General features: G+C 36.4%; 2 protein-coding genes across 2 annotated transcripts; one reads left to right on the forward strand and one right to left on the reverse strand.

The window, feature by feature from the left end:
* Positions 1-3372: 3372 nt before the first annotated feature.
* LOC130215207 (protein RD3) lies at positions 3373-6732 on the forward strand. Its single transcript, XM_056447115.1, has 2 exons — positions 3373-3668; positions 6409-6732. The coding sequence occupies exons 1-2, from the start codon at positions 3373-3375 to the stop codon at positions 6728-6730; spliced, it is 618 nt and encodes a 205-aa protein (XP_056303090.1). The 3' UTR covers positions 6731-6732.
* A 2092-nt stretch (positions 6733-8824) lies between these two features.
* Positions 8825-25660, reverse strand: stx5al (syntaxin 5A, like). The gene is made up of 11 exons (XM_056446740.1): positions 25608-25660; positions 23300-23528; positions 23108-23178; positions 20188-20243; positions 20036-20106; positions 19836-19952; positions 19692-19748; positions 17667-17748; positions 15364-15461; positions 15151-15272; positions 8825-9926 (listed from the first exon to the last, which is right to left on the reverse strand). Exons 2-11 carry the CDS (start codon positions 23507-23509, stop codon positions 9767-9769), a joined length of 1044 nt encoding a protein of 347 aa, XP_056302715.1. The 5' UTR covers positions 23510-23528; positions 25608-25660; the 3' UTR covers positions 8825-9766.
* Positions 25661-25995: the final 335 nt, after the last annotated feature.

Genomic DNA, 25995 nt, shown 5'->3' on the forward strand with positions numbered 1-25995 from the left:
AGACATTTAAAGAGAAAATATGACAGAGATGTACTAGCAGCTGTAACTGTAGAAAGCAATGTGATAATGCCTAACAGAGGACTGCAAGAAGGGATGAGAGAGGAATCACCGGTTTAAAATGTCAAAACTGATGGAAATCTAATGGACGGGTATTTTAGCAGGAACTGAATTTGCAGAGATGGAAGTGGCTGTGAAAAAAGGGAATGTCTCCTCTGTTCCATTATGAGTAGTCAAGCAAATAAAAAACCACGGCTATATACTCATCTTCAATAAACAAATAATAAAAAAAGAAACTTAAAAAAAAAAAACATGAATAATTTATAAGGTCTCCATTTATTATCCATTAAATACACACATTCCTGGCCTTGCTCAAAAATGACAGGAAGTTCAGAATCATCGGATAAAATAGAGCTGAGCTGGCGTTTTTTTTCTCCTCATTTGAGAGACACGTGCGGAGTGGCGGCTCTTCCCTGAACACCAGTACTTAAGAACTCTTACATTACACATTAATCTAATCCTAGCCATTTCCCTGGGCTTTTAACATGAGTAAGGAAGCAGGAGGCCAAGAAATAAAAGTGAGAAGTTCAGTGGCATTAGAGTCATAACAAGGCGAGAAATTAAATCAGTTTTAACTTTGATCTCCAGCTTCTTCTGTTTGAAAGTCGGGTTCTGACAAATATTAGTGTTAAGTCATTCTCTACAACTTCAATTTCCTCTGTAAGTTGAAAATGGGTTGAATCACATTTCGGACGCGTCTGAAAGATGAGAATTGCGAGACTATTATATTTCTCGGTGTTACTAATCTAATTTGACATCATTTTGTTCGCCTACAAAAGGACAACAGGGGCCGTAGTGGTGTTTATTGAGACAGGATTGAGATCTAAATCTATGTTGTGTAATCTTTAAAAGAAATAATCCTATTATGCTGACTGCTCCATCGGAATGACTAAGCTAGACATCCACAGTTTGCATTCGAATAGTTTGTATGTGTGGAAGGATGGTTTACTCTTAGATTGTCTTTTTCCTTTGTTTGCAGTGATGAACCACTGAAACGTGGCTTTAGTGTAGATTATGATCATAAGGGATTATCTTTAGCCCTTTATCTGTTGTTGAGAGGGACAGAACTGACTGCAATGTGCTCTAGGGTTAGTAGTGTGAGGAATCCACTGAGAATATAATCAACCTTTTGCATCTAATAGAAGGTAAGTCTCATATGTAAACATTATTATTCACGACATACACTCATTGGATGCTATGTGTGTTAAAGCAAATATAAAATAAGCCAATCTCAATGCATTTAGGCATTTAATTGTGGTCTCCTTCTTCTCAAATTGAGCATCAGAATGGAGAAGAAAGTTGATCTGAGTGACTTTGAATGTGGGATGGTTGTTGGTGCAGATGAGATGATATAGTACTACTGCTATTGGAAAAATCTAGAGTTCAATTAGAAAATATGTAGTGAGCAATGGTGCAGAGCAGTTCAGTTCAGAGGAGAATGACCAGACTGGTTCAAGCTAATTGAAGGCCAACAGAGATCTACAGAAAAAGAAGAATCTCTGAACTCACAACAGATCAAACCTTGAAGCAGAAGAGCAACAACAGCAGAAGAAGAGCACACCCTGCAGACCAACCTTGTTGAGAATTAGCAGAGACCTGACCCTTGATGGGAGTCCACCTGGGTTGCTATTAGAAGTGGTGTTAGTGAGGCCTACAATGGGCATCCTGTGTGGGTCCTAATAGCAGTGTTTATCAACCACATTCCTGGAGGCCCACTAGCACTGCTTGTTTTGGATGTCTCCTTTCTCTGTCACACCCATTACAGGTCTTTCAGTCTCTGCTATTGAAATGATGATCTGAATTATTGGTGTTTGGTTTAGGAGACATGCAGAGCTGGTGGTCCTTCAGGAACATGTTTGAGAAACACTACTATAGTGACGGGGACACTATCGTATTAAGCAATGCCCTTCAGATGAGGTCTTGATTTTTGTTGTCATTAAAAATCTCATGGCCTTTCTTACACACAGACATACATGTATACATGGTTTACAGGGACACTCCATAGGCATAATGTATTGTATACAGTAAGAAAACAATTAATATATAGCCCTACCCCTAAACCCAAGCCTCACAAAGGGGAAACTATGGAAAATTTTGAATTTCATAAGACCCCATAAAGTATGAATTTTAAGCATTTTGAATTACTAAACTTAACCACCTTATAGAGTACAACAAGGTCATACCAATGTCATTATACAACTTTGTGTCCCTGTAAACAACATACACCTATCCACACAAAATAAGGACTTAACATCGACCTCAACATTAACATATCACAGAAAGCTGAATGATACAGGAACATACATACATGATATATGAACAAGATGCATAAATGTAGATTGAACACTTATATTCAGCAGTATGTGTTTACTGTGTCATTACAAACATATGCAGCAAATTTCACAATATAAACGTTACACTAAACCAATACTTAAACAGACCTTATGCCTCTTCAAGATGGCACTGTATAATTTTTTAATCCGTATATCCTGCATTTTGTGTTCTGATGATCTGTAAACCTGAAACAGTCATGCAAGGCTGCCTGCTTCACTATGAAATGTTGTGACCAATCAAACGATGCCTTGGCCGTGCATATTAATGATCATGTGTGGATTATAACAGTCCGTTTTAATTCACACTGATCTTACACAGAATTTATATGAGAACAAGAAAACAATGGTGTTTTTGTGTTTGTTAATCAGCTATTCCTAAATATATCCAGATATTAATTCTATGGCACCTTTAAATGAATGAAAAAAGGTTGCTTGTTTTGACGAGTCTTAATTTCTACAGTGATACTCGAATTGTCGATTCAGAGTTTGATCTAAACAACATGATAGCATGGATCCATCCTGCCTTTTATCAATGCCTTACGCTGCTGGTGTAATGGTATGGACAATATTTTCTTGGCACACTTTCAGTCCCCTGGTACCAATTGAGCATCATTTAATCGTTGTTGTTGCTGACCATGTCCATCACTTTATGACCAAAGTGAACCCTTATCGTGATGCCTACTTCCAGCAGGATAATGCTTCACATCACAAAGCTCAAACTACAGTCACCAGAACTCAATCCAACCTTTAAGATGTGCTGGATTGAGAGATTTACATTAAGGCTATGTGTGAAAATGTGTGATGTTCTCATGGCAATATGAACCAAAGATTTGCAGCACCTTGTTGAATCGATGCCACACAAAAATTAAGGAAGATCTGAAGTAGGTCCAATACAAGGTCTCAGCAAGGTGTACCTAAAAATCATCCAGGGAGTGTATTTTGAACTGACTAAGAAGTGCTTCAAAACTCTTTACCGTTTCAGATGTTCCTCTGGTCGTCAGTGTTCTCCAAGGAGCCGCAGGTTCCTGGTCATCGCTCACCTGAGGAACTAGTAACTAACATGTTGATGTTAGAGTTGGGATCTCTGGTGAAGCGCACCGAACGCCTCTACCAGGAGAGGGCAATGGAGACCCGCAGGCGCAGCTCCATTGTGGATTACAGCTGGCTGGCATCAGCTCCACAGAGGTCCTCCCGTGAGATCTCACCTGGAGAGAAACTGGAGCTGCAGGATCTGTGTGCCAAGATCCCTCCATCCCAGTGCGGTCCACTCATTCTCAGGTCGGTCTTCAGCAGCTAGACTATAGTGAGCAATGCTAAACTCAGACAGGAACATTCACATAGAAAATAAAATAAAGGGTGTCACTGTTTAAAGACATTCCTGATTATTTAAAATCAATATTTATTCGAATTATAAAACATACATCAACTACATACAAATAGATTAGGCATGGGACGATAACAGTTTTCAAGGTATACCGTGGTTTGGAAAAGTCAAGGTTTTAAAACCGCCAAAATTTTCTGTAATACCTTTCCTAAGGTACGTGTAAGATTTTTTTATTTACTTTTTTTGTTGTTTTTTAGGACAACAGTATCTTCAGCAGAAATAATATCCAAAGATGTCGTTTTAAATTGTAAAGAAATCTGTGTTTTAGAAACTAATGAAGAGAGCAGAAGTAATGATTCATTTGAATGTTTTAGCCGGACACGTTTACTGCTCCATAATATTATAAATGTTTCTCAAAATAAAATATATTGTTTTCAAAGGGGAAAATGTTGTTTTTTACCCAGACATTTAAAAAAGAACATGTTTTAGAGCAGTGATCACAATACAGTGAAACCCTAAGGTCATCATACTGTCAAAATCTTATAGTGGCCCATGCCTAAAATAGATGCCATGAAACTTTCCACTTATACAAAAAAAATAAATTTCAATCATAGATTAAATTAAGAAGAAATCAGTGGTGGAAAGAGTTCTGAAAAATCATACTTAAGTAAAAGTACAATTACTTGCCTAATAATGTAGTGCAAGTAGAGTAAAAGTATCTGTTGTAAATATTACTCAAAATATGAGTAAAAAGTAGCCCTTTTAAAAGTACTGAGTTTTACACTGTGTGAGTATTACACAGTGAGTATTGAGTGTTACACAAGTAGAGTATTACACAGTGAAAGGCTGATGTGTTTCCATGCAGTATGTGCAGGGATGTATAAACTTAACATTCTATAGTGCATTTAGTGATCTTATATTCATTCGTTTCTTCCAACCTTCCTTTCATTTATTTGATCCTTTTTTTCCTTCCTTCGTTCGGTCCCTTCTTCCATTCTTCATTCGTTCCAATTAGTGATTGTTTAAGGCTGTTTAGTGATTTCAGTCATCATACTGTCGACATCTTTCATTTTCGCATTATTGACATGCAGTCTATAAAAAGTCTCTGGGTCATTGCATGTAAAGATTTTGGACATCCTCTTGGACATTTTTAATGCTTCCAGAAGGTTTGCTGCATTTATAAAGCAACCATGTCTTGAGGTTGTGATGCGATTTACTTTCTATGTGCGATTTGATTGAACAGGAATCGCATTTTTCTACTTTAGCCAATCACCATAGACAAGAAAGAAACAACGTAGTGAGTGCAGGCTAAAGGAAAATAGTGGAGTAAAAGCACAGATACAGCACTCAAAAAGTACTCAAGGGAAAGTAAAAGTACACGTTTTTAAAACAACTTAGTAAATTACAATTCCTGAGGAAAAACTACTCAATTACAGTAACTGGAGTATTTGTAATTTGTTACTTTACATCGCTGGATATACCGTACAGTATATGATAGGAAAGTCCAGCCTGATCTCACGAGAAAACATAGGTGCTTTACGTTTTGTTAGTTTAGTGGCTAATTCATACAAGTTCAGTTGTACGAAATTGTATGATTTTAAAAAGGAGGCGTGGCACCTAACCCCACCGTCATTGGGGGATGAGCAAATCGTACTAAATTGTACGAATTAGATTGTATGAATTCATACAAATTAGCCACTAAATCAAAGTTCCGAATTGCCGTGAGATTGTGTTGGAAAGTCAGCTTTTAAGCTTGTCCAGCAACATCGCAGCATGATTGGTCTTTTGCGCCGTTAAGCCTGGCAGTTGTTCCTTCCAGCAAGCCAATCTCTCTAAAATATAATAATCAGGTAAAAATTGGGGGAGTCTTTTTAACAGCAGTGCTTGCAGCTGATAAGATCCTTTTTTGATGAGTGTTCAGCTGTAGAATGGAATCATCCCATAAAAGAAAAAGTACGGGGAGTTTAAAGACATTTCTAATATGTATTTTGAAAGAATAGGATGACTGACGTGATTATATCACTGCAGGGCTCGCAAAATCTGGTAGCCTGAAATCCCGGTGCTATTGTTTTTTCAGTCGGGCTTCCAAATATCTAAACCATGCCCGGCTAGATACATATCTACATAGCCTGCGGGGCACGATGCAGATTTTGGTAGCCCGACTGAAAAAAACAACAGCCCATGGACTTCAGGCTACCACATTTTGCGAGAGCCCTGCAATGGCTCTGATTCATAAGAGTAGGTGGAGCTGAAGAACATTTTTCACACATTTTGAAAGCTACATTCTTCAACACTGGTGAAATATTCTATATAGCATTATGGGTATTGTAGTTTTTCTTTTCAATATCTGATATTTCTCAAAAAGAAAAGTGGAATTAATGTAAACAGATGGATTTAAACAAAAGCGCATATACTAGATGAACAGTTCAAGGTTTACCAGATCCGTTTTCATGGGGCAAAATATATAGCATATTGTACATATAGGCATATTGTAACATTATTGTACAATTATTACAATTCTACTACCACTAAGAATCAGAATGTTAAAAAAAAGCCAGATAAACCCTTATAATAAAAATTCCATATGCTTTCAACAGAACATTTCTTTAAATATGTCAATGCTTAAATCAGAATACACCACAAACCTCGTATAGAAAGTGTCTTTGAGACATCATCTGTATATTTGTTGTTTAGACTGAGGAAAATGGTGACAGAGCTTGAGCCGGAGGTGAGTGAGGTATCTCGCGTGTTTCGGGCAGTTCTCTGCAACTACCTGGATGAGATGGAGGAGGGAGCCGCCATGGAGAAAGCGCTGAAGGCCCGGGTCAGCCGCAGCAAGAGCATGTCCGTCATCAACCTGCGCTCACGGCTCCGCATCAGCCCACTCTGGATCAGGTCCACAGCCGGACAAGACGATGAGAATCCTGGCGGAGACGAAGATGAAAAGATCTACAGGAACAGGAGGATCAGGAGCATGCCACATATCAGCATTGTGGAAGAAAAAGTACAGACCTGAACAAACTGACCATTCTGGCAACACTGTAGCTTTCTTTAGCATTGTTTTAAAGTATTGATGTTCAGTAATGGAATGCTTTTCTATTATATTTGTATCATATAGCTTGGTTTTGCTGATTCATCATTTAGAGATTTCCCTTACATCAAACATGACGTATTTATCAAATGCCAGTATTAAGACTCCAATAACTGATGAATATATTTAATCATAATCGCTAATTAAAATAATTGATCAATTGTCTCTGTGGATCCAAAGATTTCAGTTTACGGTAAGGTATATATATATATATATATATATATATATATATATATATATATATATATATATATATATATATATATATATATATATATATATATATATATATATACACACACACATATACTGTATATATACACACTCCTGATCCAAATCTTCAGACGAGGTCCGAAATTGAGATGGTCTCCAGGATGGTATTCAGGTTGTAAGAGCTGCTTCAAACTGGCAAAAGAAGAAACTGGAGCAAATGACAAAATAATGGAGAGCAGGCAATGAATATAGATCTGAATTTAAACTCAAACCAAACACAAGTAGACTCAGTAGTGAGTAGCTTCACTTTCTTTCTTGAACACTGCAAACATTGGTTTCAGCATGCATCCAGCATATATCACTGGATATATTGATGATTCCATGTGATGAAGGCTTCACGAAGGGCATCTACGGTCTGAAATTAACAGACATCTTCCCTTGCCATCCATCCAAGTTTTCAATGGGATTAAGATCATACTCTTCTGGATGATGTCCTTCATCAGGCAAGCATTATGAACTACAGTCTTGTCCTATGTTGAAAATCTACAGTCACGAGAAATGCCAGATGCAACCTGTCCACGTAGCCAGTCACCTCTGCAGAACCTGAAGCTGATTTTCTTATTGAAGCAAGAGGCACCCCGGGTCATGACGGAGCCTGGTAATGTTGGAAGCCATCAAGGCCGTCCAGGTTCAGAGAATAAAACTTTCTTCTACCTTTCAGCATCCTATGTGTGATGCCCACTTGTAAATTCCAAATGGGCAAGTTTGTGATGTGGGAGGAGACGTGATGTTTGAAGATGTGATGTTTGAAGATGTTAAAGTTAAGACAGATCTTGTCTTATGGTTACCGGTCTGCAGTCTGCATCAGAAAAGGCTTTAATCTCAGGAGCATAATGAGCTTTAGTCACCAAACACAATATTTGTTTTAATTTTTAACAAGCATACATATCAAATGTGAATACTTGTCATTTTGCTCCCAGTCTTAAGATTTTGATTATACAGTGCTCAGCATATATGACTACACCCCATTTTGAAAATTAATATTTTGATCCATTTCTCAGTGAATATGGGTAATATATATCGGTACATTTGAACAAAACAGATTTATTTAACAGATATATTTATTAAAATAATATTTTAGTCAAAGAACATCTTTAGAAATGGAAAATATATATATTTAAATTCATACTAAATATTGCAAAACAAAAATTACAAACTACAACATTTTCACAGAATTGTTTATATATTTTTGTTTCTTTTGATTTTTGTCATTTTTGAAACTTTTATTGAATATTTTCAACATAAATTTGGCCTAATTTTTGAACCATTATTGTAAGTTATTTTGTTAGATAAGCTCCAGACTTGGCTTCAGTACTGACTAAACTAATGTAGATGCAGAAATAGAATATTGTATAGCTTCCTATAGAAAATATTCATTTAAATGAGAGATTTGTGAGGGGTTTATTTATATATGCTGAGCGCTCTCTCTCTCTCTCTCTCTCTATATATATATATATATATATATATATAAATATTTAGTCAAGACAGAGTATCTTTATATATATATATTAATAATGTTGATAAAACAACAAAATGTAAATATATATAAATGTAAATTTTTCCACCTTAAAAAAATAATGAAATGTTTAATCGCTTATCAAAATAAGCCCTAGCAAAAAATAAACATTACAAAATGCCAATTTTGTCCTAAAAATAGATAACTTTATTAGTAATCTCATCATTTTTTGAATTATGCGCCTATAAAACATGCTACAATAAAAAAGAAAAACAGATTTCACACACAGAGACGTTACAACAAAGAAATTCGATTCCATTTTTCAATTCTTTACAGTATGTATTTCACAAATAATGGCATGTGAATTCCCCCAATCTCAATGTCCAAACACACCTTTACACTGAGATCTGGAAAGCAGTTTTCTAACAGCCTCCCTGTGACCACACACAGAAATATTGCCATTCCTGTACAAACCAGCTTGTGGAAGTTGATTAAAAGAACCACGGAAATAAAAAATAAACTAAATCTTTTTTTATTATTCATATTTCTCTCAAAATTAAGAATTATGTCTAGCTTTTATGTTAAAGCAGTTCTCCGTTCTCACCAAAACCTGTAAAAGTCTAGATGCTCCAAATACTGACCTCTTACCTGCTGAACCAGCTGTATCCATAAGTTTTGCAAAGAGAAATATGAAGAATCCACATTAAAACAGTCACCATGTAGAGGTGTAATGCCGTCATGTGAGATGTCTTGCAGCAGTCAGAATACACAAAAGATTTAGATCTCAAACTCCTGCAAAACAAGTGGCCTCAAAAGGAATATTTAGACACCAGAAAGAAATAATGCAATGCATGATGTCAGAAAAAGATGTGTAACATGATTAGTATGAACCACAGTATTATAGTTTGCACTTTGACTGAATGAACCAGAATGTGTTTAAATAGTTGGCGATGTTGGCTAAGGTGTGTGTTTCAGAAAACCAATGTTGATTTCTTCTACAGACAACGAAACATATAAGACAATTAGAGTTAAATTATTTGAAATCCATGAAAACTGACAGCTGCTTTGTCTGTACTGGAATTCATTTCACCAATTTTGGAAACAAGGATCAGTAAAAGACTGCAGCCGGTGAGCAGATAAAGAGCAGACAGAAGTGAGAGAACAGCCTCTTTTACTCTTCAAATACTGTGAATCATATACTCCTCAAAATCAGCACCTCTTAGAGCTGGACGTCAGGTCATGAAAAGCACAAAGACAATGAAAAAGACGACGAGGACTAGGAACATCTTGATGAGCAGCCAGCGGTTGTTGGACACAGACTGGAAATATTTGAGTATCTCTGTATGCGCCAGGTCCACGTTCAGCTGAGTGTCCTCCACGTTCGCATCAATTCTGAAATGGTAGAGAGGAATTCATTTCTGCTTAAGTAGTGCAAGTATACTACAGTTCAAAAGTGTAAAAGGCTTTTAAATCTTGCATTGATTTGATCAAGAATGCAGAAAAAGCTGTAATGTTGCTAACATTTCTTATTAGAATGCTTAATATTGGTGTGTAAATCATCATACATTTCTTCAGGATTTCTTTTTGCTGAATAGACAATAAAAACAGCTATTGTTGTAAAATGTGTTGTAACATCAGATTAGTTGTCATTTACCGCTTTGTTGTTGAATGAAAGTATTGTATGTACCAAGAAATGTAAGGTTTGTTTAAGGATTTATAACTGGAGTCAGGCTGCTGGCTTCTTAAAAGAAATATGCACAATTATTTGAGCAAATCAGCTTAGATAGATAACTTATAATACTGGTTTTATTTATTGAACTGCTGGATAACTGTTAGTGTGGCAGTAAAATAAGGTTTGCAATGGCAAAAAGCTTTCCATTATGGTCACAGACTGTGACGACTTGACCACAAATGGAAGTAAATGGGGAAACACACACTTGCGTATTGATTAGACCCAAAAAGTGTGGAACGGGAAATATAAATGAAGGCCCGTTCTTGAATCTGACCTACATTTTGGAGTTAAGGTCTGTGGTATTTTAACAATATTAGTATTTACTATTTATTATTGTCAATATTGTTAGTGTTGTATCTGTATTTATATAATCTGCATTATATATTCCTTCACTAACTGAGCTTTTCTTATGATATTTTAAAGGAACCATAGAATAAAAATCTGGATATACAGTGCATCCAGAAAGTATTCATAGCGCTTTACTTTTTCCACATTTTTTTATGTTACAGCCTTCTTCCAAAATTGATTAAATTCAATTATTTCCTCAAAATTCTACACACAATACTTCATAATGACAATGTGAAAAAAAGTTGTTTAAAATTGTTGCAAATTTATTACAAAAGAAGACCTGAAAAATCACATGTACAGAGGTATTCACAGCCTTTGCTCAATACTTTGTTGATGCACCTCAATTACCGCCTCAAGTCTTTTTGAATATGATGCCACAAGCTTGGCACACCTGTCTTTGAGAATTTTTGCCCATACCTCTTAAGCTCTATCAGGTTGGATGGGAAGCGACGGTGTACAGCCATTTTCAGATTTCTCCGGAGATGTTCAATAAGATTTAGATCTGGGCTCCGGCTGGGCCACTTAAGGGCATTCACTGAGTTGTTATGTAGCCACTCCATTGATATTTTGGTGGTGTGCTTCAGGTCCTGCTGGAGGATGAACCGTTGCCCCAGACTAGTTTCTTATAGGCTTATTTCACGTGGCCGCCATTTTAAAGAACCAAAGCGAGGCTGCGGTGGGAAGAAACCCGGAAGTATAGGACAAGGACTGTACACATTACAGTAACATGCTGTGGAGTACACACCTCCAGCTGTTGCCGAGATTTCAAAATGCAGAACTGGTGTAAACATCACTTTAATATCATTCAGTAAGTTTAATTTAGAAAATTAAAAGCAATTTAGCATCAAACAACATCACAATCTCTTTAAGAGTAATATGCTCAAGTGTCCTCCTAGGCTTTAGATCATGGCAGCAGGTAAACACTGTGGGGACGCTTCCCTGCTTCAGTCTATGTTACCCAGTGAGCGATAAAACACTGTAGCACACCCTCGTGTTGTCTGTATTAGTGTTGTCCCGGTACTGAAGTTTTAAAACCATCTATTTCCCGCTGAGTTAACATTGAAGCGCCGCTGAGCGCAGATGACTCGACTGATCTTCACGGCTGCTTCGCGTTCCAGTCTCCTTGTATCTGCGTTTGCAGTCAGTTTACTGCCCTTCACTCATTGCAAACACAGATACACGGAGACGCGAGCGCGAAGCAGCAGTGAAGATCAGTCGAGTCATCAAGCAGATCGCTCGGCTCGTCTGTGTTTGTACTCGGTAAACAGCGGAGGGTGAACTGATGACCTTCTCGGCCAATCACAAGCTATTCTGTTGATCACGTGAACACAATGGCAAATCAGCGCTGTTTTAAGAAAGCCATCAACAGTGCTTTAAATGTTAGCGGGAAATTGATGGTTTTTCTTTTAATTCAGTATCGTGACAAGTCTAATATAGTGAAAGAATAAGTTCATTAACTCGCGTTTGATAAATGGCGTCTAAAACGTGTGTTTGGGAAAGAAAACGCTAGCTAACTAGTGCCATTTCCCTTAACTTAGCTAAAAATGAGCTCTGATATCCCTTTTTATTTTCACCATTCATTCAGAACGGACCTTCGGGTCACTCGGAAGGCGGTGAAATGATAAATTTGTGTCACTTTATCTTCGCTGATAAGATATACAGCAAGCTACACAACGTTCCAATGTAACTCCCAACGATACTTCCGGGTTTCTTCCCACCGCAGCCTCGATTTCGCTTTTAAAAATGGCGGCCGCGTGAAATCAGTCTATGGTCTGAGAGTCCTTCAGATGCCTTTTGGCAAATTCCGGGCGGGAAGTGGCTTCCATCTGGCCACTCTACCATACAGGCCTGATTGGTGGATTGCTGCACAGATGGGTGTCCTTCTGTAAGGTTCTCCTCTCTCCACAGAAGAACGCTGGAGCTCAGACAGAGTGACCATCGGGTTATTGATCACCTCCCTGACTAAGGCCCTTCTCCCCCGATCACTCAGCTTAGATGGCCGGCCAGCTCTAGGAAGAGTCCATTTCTTGTGTGTGTTTGTTTTATTTCCATTGATGACTCCTTGAGGCAATGTTAAATTGCACACTTCAAAGTATCTTTGAGCTGTGCAATGCCAGCTGTTTGGGACAGGATCATCCGCATGTCTAGCAGGTATATAAGGTTTCCATACCATGCAGTTGACCAGCCAAACATTAACGTGCAATTTGCAACGATCGCCGGTTTTCCCAATGTAATCAGAGTGATCGACTGCACGCACATTGCTTTAAAGGCGCCATCTGAAGACGAATTTGCATACGTGAATCATTTCCATTCAATAAATGTGCAAATAATGTGTGATGCTCAAATGCGCTTAACAAATATTGTAGCAAGGTGGCCTTGTTCAATCCATGATTAATTCATCCTCACAAACAGCATGGTTGGGATGAGGCTATAAGGTGGCAGGCACTCGGTCAGTTGTAGAGCGGGCGATTGGGCAGCTGAAATGCCGGTGGCGCTGCCTTGATAAGAGCGGAGGGGTGCTGCTACACCACCCTAACAAAGTGTTCCTCTAATATATCTGTGTCTCCCACAGACACGGATACTACTCCAGACAGTAAAGTGTCGTCCACGATTGAGGCAACTCCTCCTCAAAGGGTGTTAGTTTAGCATCCCCTGTTCCCCCGCCAGTTCGGTCCACATTTTGACGGTGCGCCCCTGTTCTCCTCTTAACCTGCACCTTTACATGGGACCATTTCTTTTTTAATTCCCTCACAATGCGTTAACCACATCAGCTAAACTCTCCTACTCTTTTTTTTTTTCTTTTGTTATTAATTCCGGAGGACAAACTTGCAAATAGCACAGTTTTTCTCCGGTCTACCTCCGATAGGAGCACCACCAGTTCACATTCTGTGAAGTTTCTTTTCTTGCTTGCTTTTGCCATTGCTTTTTTGTTTGGTTTTGCCAAAGTAGAGTCATTACCATATTTATTAGGGGGAGGAGGCAGGGATGGGTTTTGCACTTGTGCACGTTAATTTGGATGTACAAAGAGAATATGTGTGGGATTCCGTGTACACAGTGTTTTATACAACTGAATTTTTTATTGCGTACGCACATTTACAGCTTTGTCCGTACGCAATGTTTTAGTTTGAATTCAACACAAGTCTACATGAGGCCCTTGGTGGTCCCAAAAATCCTCCACTGACGGATGATAGAAGCCTCTGTGCTCATTGGAACTTTCAGAGCAGCAGAAATGTTTCTGTAACCTTCCTCAGCCTTCCCCAGGCTTGTGCCTCGAGACAATCCTGTCTCGGAGGTCTACAGATAATTCCTTTGTCTTCATGCTTGGTTTGTCATGATATGCACTGTCAACCCTGGGACCTTATATAGACAGGTGTATGCCTTTTCAAAGGACAACTCCAATTAAGCTGCTAAACATCTCAAGAATGATCAGTGGAAACAGAATGTACCTGAGCTCAATGAAGAGCTTCACGGCAAAGGCTGTGAATATTGATTTACTTGTCATTTTTCAGTTTTTTTTATTTGTAATAAAATAAAATACAATTCTTGTTTCACATTGTCATTATGGGGTATTGCGTGTAGAATAGAAGAAATAAATGAATTGAATCCATTTTGAAATAAGGCTGTAACATAAAAATATGTGGAAAAAGTGAAGCACTATGAATACTTTTCCGGATGCACTTTATCACTATAATCAAACTGCTAGTTTATCATTGCTATAATTTTTTGTGTTTATTTTGTTATTTAAAAAGGAGCTATTATGCCCTTTTCACAAGATGTAAAATAAGTCTCTGATGTTCCATAAGTGTGTATGTGAAGTTTCAGCTTAAAATACCCCACAAATAATGTTTAATAAGTATTTGAAATTGCCCCTTTCAGGCTTAGATCCTAATTGTGCCATTTTGGTGCCTGTCGCTTTAAATTCAAATTAGATTGTGCTCTCAGCCCTCTTTTGAAAAAAAGGGTGGACCTACGAATGCCTATGTGACAGCATAGTGGCAGATGAAAAAAAAAAAAAAAAGACTAACGTCCTATGCTAATAAAGAAGACATTGTCACTAATGGGCGGGGCTTTCCCAGTCTGATGACATATACAAAGGGAGAATTTCAATCATAGTGTTTCTCCAGACTGTTTTTTTGAAGTGTGATTAAAAAAAATACACTTAATAGATTTTTACCATTAGAAGCTGGTTATATTCACAGACTGTTGCCACACAACTGTTTGAAACCCTTATAAAAGAGATGTTTGCATAATAGGTCTCCTTTAAAGGAATGTGCGTAAATGTACATATTGATCAAAACACTCTTGTAAGAAAACATCATAAGTCGATACATGCTTTCAGCATCAACTTCACTTGAAACGACACAATGAAATTATTTTCATATGAAATAATCTACTTCTGGGCAGGTTTGAGCTTCTAGACCTGCTGCTGTGACAACACCTGGATGAGTTTTGACAAACAAAACTATTCTGGATCGTGTGTGATCGTCAATAACCAAATCCACATGCACTGAAAAGCTCAAAGGTTTCGTTCCTCACCGGTGTACAGTCTCTTCTTGTTCTTTAACCATATGAGCCAGCTGCTGAAATATGGATCCGAGCTCCACAATGGTGGACTCTATATTCTGCATAGTGTCTGCACGGTTCTGAATGTACGAATCCTACACAGACACAAGGAAGCAGTGATTCAAACACATTTAAATCAGTTTACAAGCAGCTACTGATACAAAACAACCAATATACAAACAATACCCGCTCGTTGATTAATTGCATCTGCTGACTGGAGTTCAGGTCCATATCTATAGATATATCCGTCTTCTTCGAGTCGTCCTGCATAAGCACTGAATTATCTGGTAATAAACATGGAAAAGATGAAAAAGAGTGCTGGGTTTGTTACCAGACATTTTATCAAATAAAACGTATACAGTAAATGTAAAATATACACTGTCATGTCAATTGTTTGGCTCAGATTAGACCTTTATTACAGTGATTAGGGTTATGACAGTATCTGTTTTTCATGCTGCAATTAATTGCTTAAGATTTTATCAAGGTATATGGTATTATTTGACCTAAGTTGCAAAAAAAGGGTTACTTTAACAGGTATATTATCAAAAATACCAAGTTTATTGCTTTACAGAGCTCATCGTAAATAAGGACACCCCTCCCAGATCTCTGTTTTAAATGAATATTATCTATAGAGCACTTTAAAATAATATATTTGTGCATATCAGTAGATTAGGCAGTACCAAAGACAAAACAGAAGTGAATCAGACCAAACATCAGTATACCCATATTAATATGTTGGAGAAAATACCAAATAAAATTTTGATAAACAGAAAAAAATCATGAGAAACACAAAACAAATCAAATATAGTTTGTACTTTTTTTTTTTGCAATACCTAGTTTGAGTTTAAATGTATTCTCTTCCTATTCCTAAAGATGTTAGGTGACCAAACTCTTATTTTAATGGAAATAACTGTTTAATAAAACTGTTTTGTTTAAATGGACCAAAGATTATTGGCTATATTTAATGAGAAATAGATCAAAATATTCATTTCCTAAAGGGGGTGTACTCATTTCTGTAGAGTGCTTTATAAATGTTTAGAGTAAATAAATCTGATTAATTGTTAAACGATTACAAAGATCAACAAAATAATTGCCAATCGTTTCATTAGAAAATGTTAGTTAATAGAAAAAGCCAAATTTAGTATTACAGTAACTCTGTTACTATTAATAATAATAAAAAATATTAATATTTGAACTTTTAAACTTACCAATAAATGCATTTCTCACTGTTATGAACACCATTGCAATTACAATGTGAATATTCTTTTAATTATCATTAGTTATTCAGAGTATTTTGAATATAACGGTGATTATTATTTCTTGTATATTACATATTTGGCCTTTTGACCCTAATTGATGAAGTGTTCAGCTTTTTATTTCTTAAACATGTCAGATGACATGTCTCATGGCCATATTCCTGGATAACAATACTAAGATACATCAGGCTCAAAATGTGAAAGGCTTCATTTTCACACACTAATGGTGCTTTTGCGCTGTGTGATATGACTTACACATGAGCTTGACACAACTTTGCTTTTCCACTGCACTTTAGTACCGCTTAAGAGTGGGTTTGATTAGAGATATAGCATTTTAGGTGCATTTTAGGTGCACCGTCTGTACTGCCGTAACATTCTAAGCCACTCCATCTGGGTCTCCATCGGCCACTATGTTAGGGACTATATTACTTCAAGATGATATTAAGCTGTATGTCATTAATGTGCAGACAGACAGACAGACAGACAGACAGACAGACAGACAGACAGACAGACAGACAGACAGATAGATAGATAGATAGATAGATAGATAGATAGATAGATAGATCTAAAGACACTACTACTGCGGCTGTTTTGGGCCCAAATCACCCCAATACTAATTGAGTGCACTATTTGTGCCATTTGTAGAAGTGTTCAAAACCAGGGGGAATTTCTGAAGTGTACTTAATCAAACCCACAATGCATCCACAACTGAAGTACACTCAACAGCTAAGAAAATACTTCATAAATTAATTCTATTATGTAACGGTTTACTTAACTTTTGCATACATTACAGAAACTATTAAAAATCATCATTATTATTACATGGATCGCTAAATATTGTAAATATCAAAGTCTGACAAAGAACTTGAATATCTAATCTGTCTGAGGAATTTAGCAGCCAAAGTGGCACTCAGGACTGAAATTCACTAATTTAAGTGGACTAAGTTAGTGCACTAAAGTAGAGAATGGTGAATAAGGGTATAGTGGGCAATTTTGTATACAGCCTTAGTGTCTTGTTTTAAAAATTCAGTGTCACAGGTAGTGACGAATCTATATGGCCAATCAATATCTTTACATGGAACCTCAGCTAAGGCAGTACTAAAAAAGTATCAAGTTCCAGGTTTAAAAAAGTGAGCGGTACCAAGCAGTGGAAAGCACTTAGATTCACAATAATTCACCTAAACCTCACTGAACATCTTGAGATGACTTTTTCACAACCAAAGATGCTCTTACTGAAGCTGTTAGCGTGGAAAGCAGATGCGGAGGCAGGAGTCTGAGAAAACTGCTCTTGTCTGCTTCTCTGCTGCTTCAGGTTCTACAAATAGATAGAAATAAATGGGAAATATAGCCTTTAAATATAATGATTCAAAATTAATTAATTATTAGGTCAATTTTGAGTCTTCATTTTATCATATAGAAGTATTTTAGGGTTAATTTTAGGACATGCAATATGTGCAGTGATATGGGGTTAAGAACCACTGCTTTAAAAAATGCAAGTTATTTTTAAATGGTCGAGAGAGCTTAACGAGCAGCGATTTTAGAAAACATGCAATTACAAAAAACACCAGCAATTTAAGAAAAGTTCTTCATGGGTTAGTAAATGTGCTGCAAATCCTCACAACACAAACAAATTAAGAAACACGCTACAATTTTTCACAACACATGCAACGGAAACAGCACAACGGAAATGTTTCAAGGGGACCCAAAAAGGTAACAGACCCAGCTATTCGCTTGTTAAGTCGTGACGTATAGAATACAGTTTCCGGGTCCAAGCCGATACAATATTTGAATTGAGAAAATATTCGTTTATGACCACTTTTTAGTCCTGTCACACATTAAATTGAATTTTATAAAAAAATGGTGTACACAACAGTCTTTGAACTTGCTGCATAACAAACACCAAAATTTTAACAATATCTAAAAAAATGTATCACTTTCTGGCCATCTGATATTAGCATGGATAAATATATTGTGATTATGATTTTCGAAATTATTACATCGCTTTGTAAATGTTTATTATTACCATTTGATTGGTCTCCCCATCCCCGTTATGGTTATTAAGGCTAATAATATGCAAAAGACAAGAGAACTGTGTAGTTGGGATGTTAAAATAAACAAAAATACTCACCTTTTAAAGATCACCTACAACTTCACTGAGTAAAAGTCACGGCACAATGAGCAAATCACAGGCAGGTCTGTCACGTTTTTGGATCGCCTTGAATTTTCTTCAAATTAAGAAATTTCTCAATGTGTTTGCGTTGTGAGGATTTGCAACACGTTTGCTGACAAACAGATAAAGATCTTTTCTTAATTTGCATGTGTTTTTCTCAATTGCTGCACGTTAAGCTCTCTCGGCCACCGGATATTTTCCATTAACTCTTTAACTGCCCCACCAAGAAAAAAATGTTTGGATTGCATTTCTTAACTCCTAATGTCGCTAGTTAACACACTCAATGCATTTTTTCCCCAACACATCCCACAATTTCTAAAATATCAGCCTCTACCAAATAGTGGATATGTCAGTTTATTGTAAAAGTACCAGGCTTAATAGATATAATATGAAAAATCTGAAAATATGAAGTGTAAGACAAATTTATTTAAAGAAATATTCAAAATAAAATATTTTTGAATACTAAATCATCTTTATTTTTTGAAGTATGCCATAAAATATTTCAGATTCTAATTCAACCTGTTTTCTTGTTTTTTTACAATTAAACAAAAATCAAGTGTAGTAGTGCAACAGGATGTTTGTTTGATTTTTTTTTATAAACCAACAATGCTGTGTGTGTAAACCATTATTTAAAACAGTCACTCTTTAAAGACTTTAACAGTCATTATTTACACAGTAAAAACATGGCCAACCGTTTAATAGAGGGGCAGTCAAAGGGTTAAAGCATAACAACTGAGCTGGTGTGATGTTTTTAGAGTAATCTGACAACACCGACCTGTACTGAGGCAAACAAAAAATTCAGAAAAGACTTTGCAAAGAAGATTACTGTGTGTTTTGCAGATTAACAACCTGCTGCCGATGATGCAGATTTAGTTCATGTGTGTCAAGATGTGTCACTGCTGCAAGCATATCAGATTTGACTGACAGCAGAAACACATTTTCTTCCGTTATCAGAATGAGATCAGTTTAATGAGATCAGCAAATTGGGAATTAATAAGTGATTTTTGGCTAACTGCGAACTCTATATTTGGTCAAAGTTAGCACCCGTACTAAATACTGCATTTAAGGCAAAAAAGCTAATCAATTACCTCTGTTCTGACTTCCAGGACAGACTTGAAGTCACTGGACATCGATGCTAGTTTGGACTACAAACAGAAAACATATTTATTTCAGGCGAACATCCACTAGACATCATTATTTTGTGAATGAACACTAAAGCCAGAGGTTAATACCTGTAATGAGACCACAATGGTGTTGGAATGTGTCTGAAGATGTCTGCCGTTCTGTGCACTTCGAGACCGAACCAGCTCCTGCAGGCCAGCGATCTGCTTATTCAGACTGTTGATGTCCTGAACATAAACGGATAGCAGTATGAAACGCACAGACAGAATAATGTGTCCTTTTTGAACGGCCGGTAATAATAAACCCTCACCTGTTTCACGATATAAGTGAGTTCATCAATCTCAGTGGCTTTGTCATCGAACAGGGACTTTCTTTTGGCAACTGTAGATGTGAACAGTTTGAGTTATATGCTAAAAACAGCCTGAACATGTGCAACGATGACAGGAGAGACAAGATACTTACGAATTGTGAGCTTCTCCAGCTTGGCAAAAGTGTTGCTGAGGTCTCTTCCAATTCGCCTGTTAATAAGATGCGGGTCAATATCTGTCATAAAGCCAAGTCGATGAAATAACGCAGACCATTAAAGCTTAAGTAGGTCTGAATAAATTATAGGTCAAATGCAGCGTCTCGGTGCCAATACTAAATACAGTTGCAGGGAAAAATCCTTGAACTCCCTGGATTTTCCGGGAAATTGGTCATAAAATTGGATCTGATGTTCCACAACAATAAAGGAACAATAAAGTAAAGTATGTGAAGGTAAATGCAGTGAGGAGTCAGCTGACCTTGATTCCAGTCAGTGTTTGTGTTGGTCAAAGCCACTCGTGGCTTAAGAAAATCATTCACAATTCTGATTCGAGTTCGGTCAATCGTATGATGCTCATTTATTTATTAATGTATAGTTGTCAGGCTCTAGTCACTTAAAGACAAATACATTTAAAATGCAAGTCATACTTACAAGGTTTTGAGTAGAGTCAAAAATGTGATATAAATATCTTAATTTTGGTGGACAAGAAACATTTCATGTTTTTCTGACAACATCTGTGCTGTTTTATTTCCATTTTTATAGATAGATCAATATAATTAAAAATGAATAAACATTAAATTTAAACAGAAATAGGGTGTACGATTATTTAATATATTTACAAAAATAATAAATAAAAAGTAAAGCACTAAAAACAGGCAAAATGTGACGTATCTTTCCCTAGAACACAGGTGTCAAATCCAATTCCTGGGGGCTGAAGCTCTGCACTGTTTAGTTCCAACACTCCAACACACTAAAGCTGAGGTCACATTAGAGTTTGAGTTTGCGATATTCTGTCGTGCGGCGCTGCGAAAAGGGGCGGGATTAAACAAGCTTATTAGACATTTAAAAAAGCGAGCGATTGCTCCATGTTTTAAATTTCTGCCCAGAGAGGTCCTGTTTTAATCCTCGATTGGTCTCATGCAGTCAAGTGATGCGATTTCTTTGCACCGCAGCAACCTGCGAAACTTGACGCATGACCCTGCATTTCCGGTCTGACGCATTCGTGTGCGTATGAATGGAAGTCTATGGGAAGAAAAGTCAAGTGTGACCGCAGCTTAACATGTAAGTTTCAAACAAGCCTGAAGGACTCAATTAGTTTGATCAGGTGTGTTTAATTAGGGCTAAAGCAAAACTGTGCAGAGCTGCGGCTCTACAGGATTTGACACCTGTGCTCTAGAAGAACATTATGTGATTGTAACTCATAAGCCAACATCATCACCTCCAAAAACACATCACTTTTTTATTTATAAAACTGATTTATATATCATTCTTTTTAGGTTCACTTCTTGTGCTTTTAATAAAGAAAAAAATAAAGAGTGGGTGTCCAGACTTGATCCTGGAGGGCCGATGTCCTGCTAAGTTTTATTCCAACCCCAATCAAACACACCTGGGCTAGCTAATCAAGCTCTTACTAGGCTTTCTACAAATATTGGCTCTGTCTGAAACCGCATACTTCCATACTATATAGTACGCTAAAATCTTTATGCTAGCTGAATAGTATGCCCGAATTCATAGAATTTGAAAAACAGTATGCAAGAAGTACCCGGATGACCTACTACTTCCGGAAAGATTCTGAAGTGCGCATCCCAAGTACGCTGAGCTATCCCATGATACCCCGCAAGAGAATTTTTTAATGGGAGTAAACCGACGCAACTCATGAGGGTAGGTCACGTGATGATGACAAAATGGCGGATGTAGTACGTCTCAATTCCATTCATACTACTCAAATTCATACTGTATAGAACGTACTTTTCTAATGCTCGAGTAATAATACATTCAAATTCAAATGCAGTACCTTCTGAGTAGTAGGTATCCTGGCAGGTGTGTTGAAGTAAGTTAGAGCTAAAATCTTCAGGACACCGTCCCTCCAGGACCGAGTTTGGACACCCCTGCTTTAGGAGCACCTTCAGATCAGCCGATGAAAGGGGGATTTTTTTTTTCTAACATTTAAAAGTTTTGTTTGTAAAAATATTAGAATAAAATTTTAAATAAAACATAACATAAACCACTAGTAGGTGCCAAAATGTCAATGAATCCTTCTTTAAAACAAATTCAAAATGTTTTATTGTCCCAAGAATGAACAAAATGTATTTATTTTATCTCAGAATTTTGATGAAAATCAACTAGTTTGTAGGAATGAAATTAATAAAGGTTTAGTTTTTAAATAATGAATAACATGACAGAAACTCTGTCTTTAAAGAAAATAACGTTTTACTTGATTACACTATTATACATTTTATAGAATCATTCAAATTAAATAAAACCAATATAATGAAACCAAAAGAAAAAAACCTTGGCATGTCATTTTGTAGATATGATGTCCGGAGGAAGTCCAACACAATCTCATGACAATTCAAAACTTTTTGCTTTAGTGGCTAATTTGTATGAATTCATACGATCTCATTTGTACAATTTAGTACGATTTGCTTATCCCCCAATGACAGCTAGGTTTAGGGGTGGGGTTGGGTGTCACGCTTCCTTTTTAAAATAGTAAATTTTCATACAAATGAACTCATACAAAATAGCTATGAATTAGGCGCTAAACTGAAAACATTAAAATAGTTACATTTCGTCATGAAATCAGGCTGGGAAGTCAATGAATTTGATCGTTAAAACCCATGGTTTTACATATTATTTCCAACCTGCATTTGAATATTATTAGGTGTGTTTAATAGCAGCATATTCATATATCAAACCATGAAACTTGATATATATGTGTAATTAACTAAAGCAGACTGTGCATGTGTATTGCTGTCAGCTCAAGATCAGATATTAGGACCAAGTTAGGACTAAAAATCGAGACTTTTATTACTTTTCATTTCTAACTCTGTATGAGACATTGCAAATTAGTTTACTCACTTAGCCAAGAGAGTGAAATCACTCCTCTTTTGGACTGCATTGTTGACAGCTCTGACAGGCTGTGCTCCATTCTGAAAGATAAAAACAAGAGGAAATTCATGCAACCCGTACAAACTCCATTAAAGCGAGACTATATTGAATCTTTTAGCCACTCGCAGGTTTCCGGACAGTGTGAATCAATAGTTATCGCACCTGTCTTCCCTGCAGGGACTTGCACACAGACTGAAACTCGCCGGTTCGGTCTCTGCAGGACATGCTGAATGTGTCTGGGATGGGGGCAACAGGCGCTGGGACAGCCAGGGGGGTTTCCAGCTGCTGGACCAGCTGGGACTGGGTCTGAGAGGGCCCAGTGTACACCCCGTCCTGGCTGCTTTTAGGACCGTGACGCCGACGTGTGTTCATTGGTGCACCCAATCATCACCTTATGAACAGGAAAGAGGAATCCATCCAGACATATTCAGTAACACAATAAACTATGCATGATATTATTATTATTATTGTGGGCACTTCGAATGAATTATTCATCATTTAAACATTTTGAATGCCTCTCAAGAATATTCAGATTGTGGTGTACATCGCAGAACCAAATGCTTGAAGACTCATTAGGATTTTTTTTAAATACACATGTTTCTTTACGTTAATAATTCAATGTACAGTGTTCAACATAAATGACACACCCCATATGAAAATTTATATTTTTATCTATTTCTCAGTGAGTATAGATCCTAAAAAAATAATACATTTCATTTGTAATGCGCTTTTCTTAGACTCAAAGTGCTACAAGGCAAAATACTAACAATAGCAGAAACAGCATAACAATAAGAATATGAACAATAAGATGGAATAAAAAAGGTAACAAAATGATCATGCGAAGTTAAACGCAATGCTAAAAAGGTGAGTCTTAAAGAAGTTTCTTAAACAGTCCAGAGAAGTGGTATTCCTAATGCTGATAGGTGGTGCATTTCACAGCTTAGGCGCACTGTATGAGAAAGCTCTACCACCCATGGTCTTGAGTTTACAGCATGGCTGATACAGGGTAAGTCCGAAGCCTAACGAAGCCTCTCCGCATCAGGTCGTGAGAGAAAAATGGTTTGTTAAGTGTTTAAAGTGGGAATTAAAACTGAGCTGAGGTAATATATTTTGGTGCATTTGAACAAAACAGATTTATTTAATTAAAATATTTATTTAAATAATATTTTAGTCACCAAACATCTTTAGAAATAGAAAGATAATTCTTATAAATTCATGCAAAATATTGAGGAAAAAATTACAAACTATAAAATTTCAACAAAATTGTAAAAAATTTTGTTTCTCTTGATTTTTTTTTTCTCTCTTTGTTTATTATTTTTTTATATTTTCCCCTAACATATAGTTTGGGTGTAAAATTTTGGACCGTTATCATAAGTTATTTTGTTACACTAGCTCCAGAATTGACTTTAGTACTGACTAATATCATGTATATGCACAAATATAATAATGTAAAGCTTCCTACAGAAATGAGAGATTTGTGAGGGGTGTAAATGTTCTGATTCTTTTCAGGCCAATTGTTAATTATCACTTTACAAAAAGGCACATTTTATTACTGTTAGTTAATAGAAACTTAACAGACATTGACAACTACTAGTAATGCGTTTTTTACTATTTGGAGAGTTGAATGTTAGTTTAATAGTCCATCACCATTAAAAGTCAAAACTATTTTATTTAACTAATAAGATTTTAAAACTTTAATTTACATAACAGCTTCTGTAACAAATGTTCCTTCTCAATATTGATGCTAGTAAATGATTTAACTAATTTTAACTAACTTTACTAATAGTAAAAGTGTATCTAATATGCAATATTATCACACCAAATCAGTCAAACCGCAAAATAGCCATCCAAATAGACTTTTATTCTGACCAAAAACAAAAACAAAATTCTGATGTTTGTTGTTTGATTAACTTAATGGGCCTGTATCTCACAACTTGGTGTTTAGACAGAACTAGGAATGTGCCTGTGATATTCATAACATTGAACACTTATTATGAGTACTGAAAACAGCTGTGAACTAAATTTTTTCAGGATAATTTACTGAGAGAACATTTCTGAAGACCTTCATTTGAGGCAACATTTTGAGGTAACATACTTGAGAACATTATAAATCTCTTTACTGTCACTTTTGACTAATTGAATTGCAATATTGACAGCTGTTTTGAACAGAGCATAACTGAAGACTTATAGTATATATATGAGCTATAGTAATGTCGCCATTTTAAAAACAGAAGAACATGTTAGAAGAGGAGCGTGTTTTCTGCTTATTTCGATATTTTACAATAATCTTTAAATGAAATCCAGCTCCTGTTAGCTGCTAAGCTAAGTAACTGAATGTGTAATTATGTTAACATCGCTCAAACTGTAAAAAAAAATCAAACATTTGTGAATAATTGAGCAGCTTTGTTGTAACTTTAGGGAAGCTGAATGACAGCACGTGAGACGAAAGATACAAAGATTCATTTCTCACCCCTCTGCCTCTCTGATGGCTGAACTGTGTTCGGGCTGTAAATAATATCCGGGTCTTGCCAAACATACTGACGTCACTGCCACGTATCCTTTACGGAAAATTCGCTGATTAACACAAGGTGGCGCTGGGATTATGCTTGAAGTTATGAACATAAGAAATTTGCTAACAAATTGTTTGGGGGGTCAACGAAGAAAAGGGTGTTATGAATCAAAACGATCAAAAGCGTTATTTTCTTAAATATTTTATTTTTATTACTATTATTTTAATATAATACATATTTGTTTTGATTTACACAAGACAGACACACAATAACATTCAGTGTAACGATGTTTATTTTACAAATAAAATAATTGAAATAATAAAAAATAATAAACAAATGTCTTTTACA

Source organism: Danio aesculapii, chromosome 21 (assembly GCF_903798145.1).
Source record: "Danio aesculapii chromosome 21, fDanAes4.1, whole genome shotgun sequence".
Lineage (NCBI taxonomy): Eukaryota > Metazoa > Chordata > Actinopteri > Cypriniformes > Danionidae > Danio > Danio aesculapii.

What these genes read in the sequence shown, in the direction of transcription:
- LOC130215207 (XM_056447115.1), top strand. Translation starts at nt 3,373, where the DNA reads ATGTTCCTCTGGTCGTCAGTGTTCTCCAAGGAGCCGCAGGTTCCTGGT. An exon ending in TGCGGTCCACTCATTCTCAG is followed by an intron (nt 3,669 to 6,408) that starts GTCGGTCTTCAG and finishes TTTGTTGTTTAG; the next exon opens with ACTGAGGAAAATGGTGACAG.
- stx5al (XM_056446740.1), bottom strand. Translation starts at nt 23,509, where the DNA reads ATGAACACACGTCGGCGTCACGGTCCTAAAAGCAGCCAGGACGGGGTG. An exon ending in GATTTCACTCTCTTGGCTAA is followed by an intron (nt 20,244 to 23,107) that starts GTGAGTAAACTA and finishes TCTTATTAACAG; the next exon opens with GCGAATTGGAAGAGACCTCA. An exon ending in TTTCCACGCTAACAGCTTCA is followed by an intron (nt 15,462 to 17,666) that starts GTAAGAGCATCT and finishes GTTTATTACCAG; the next exon opens with ATAATTCAGTGCTTATGCAG.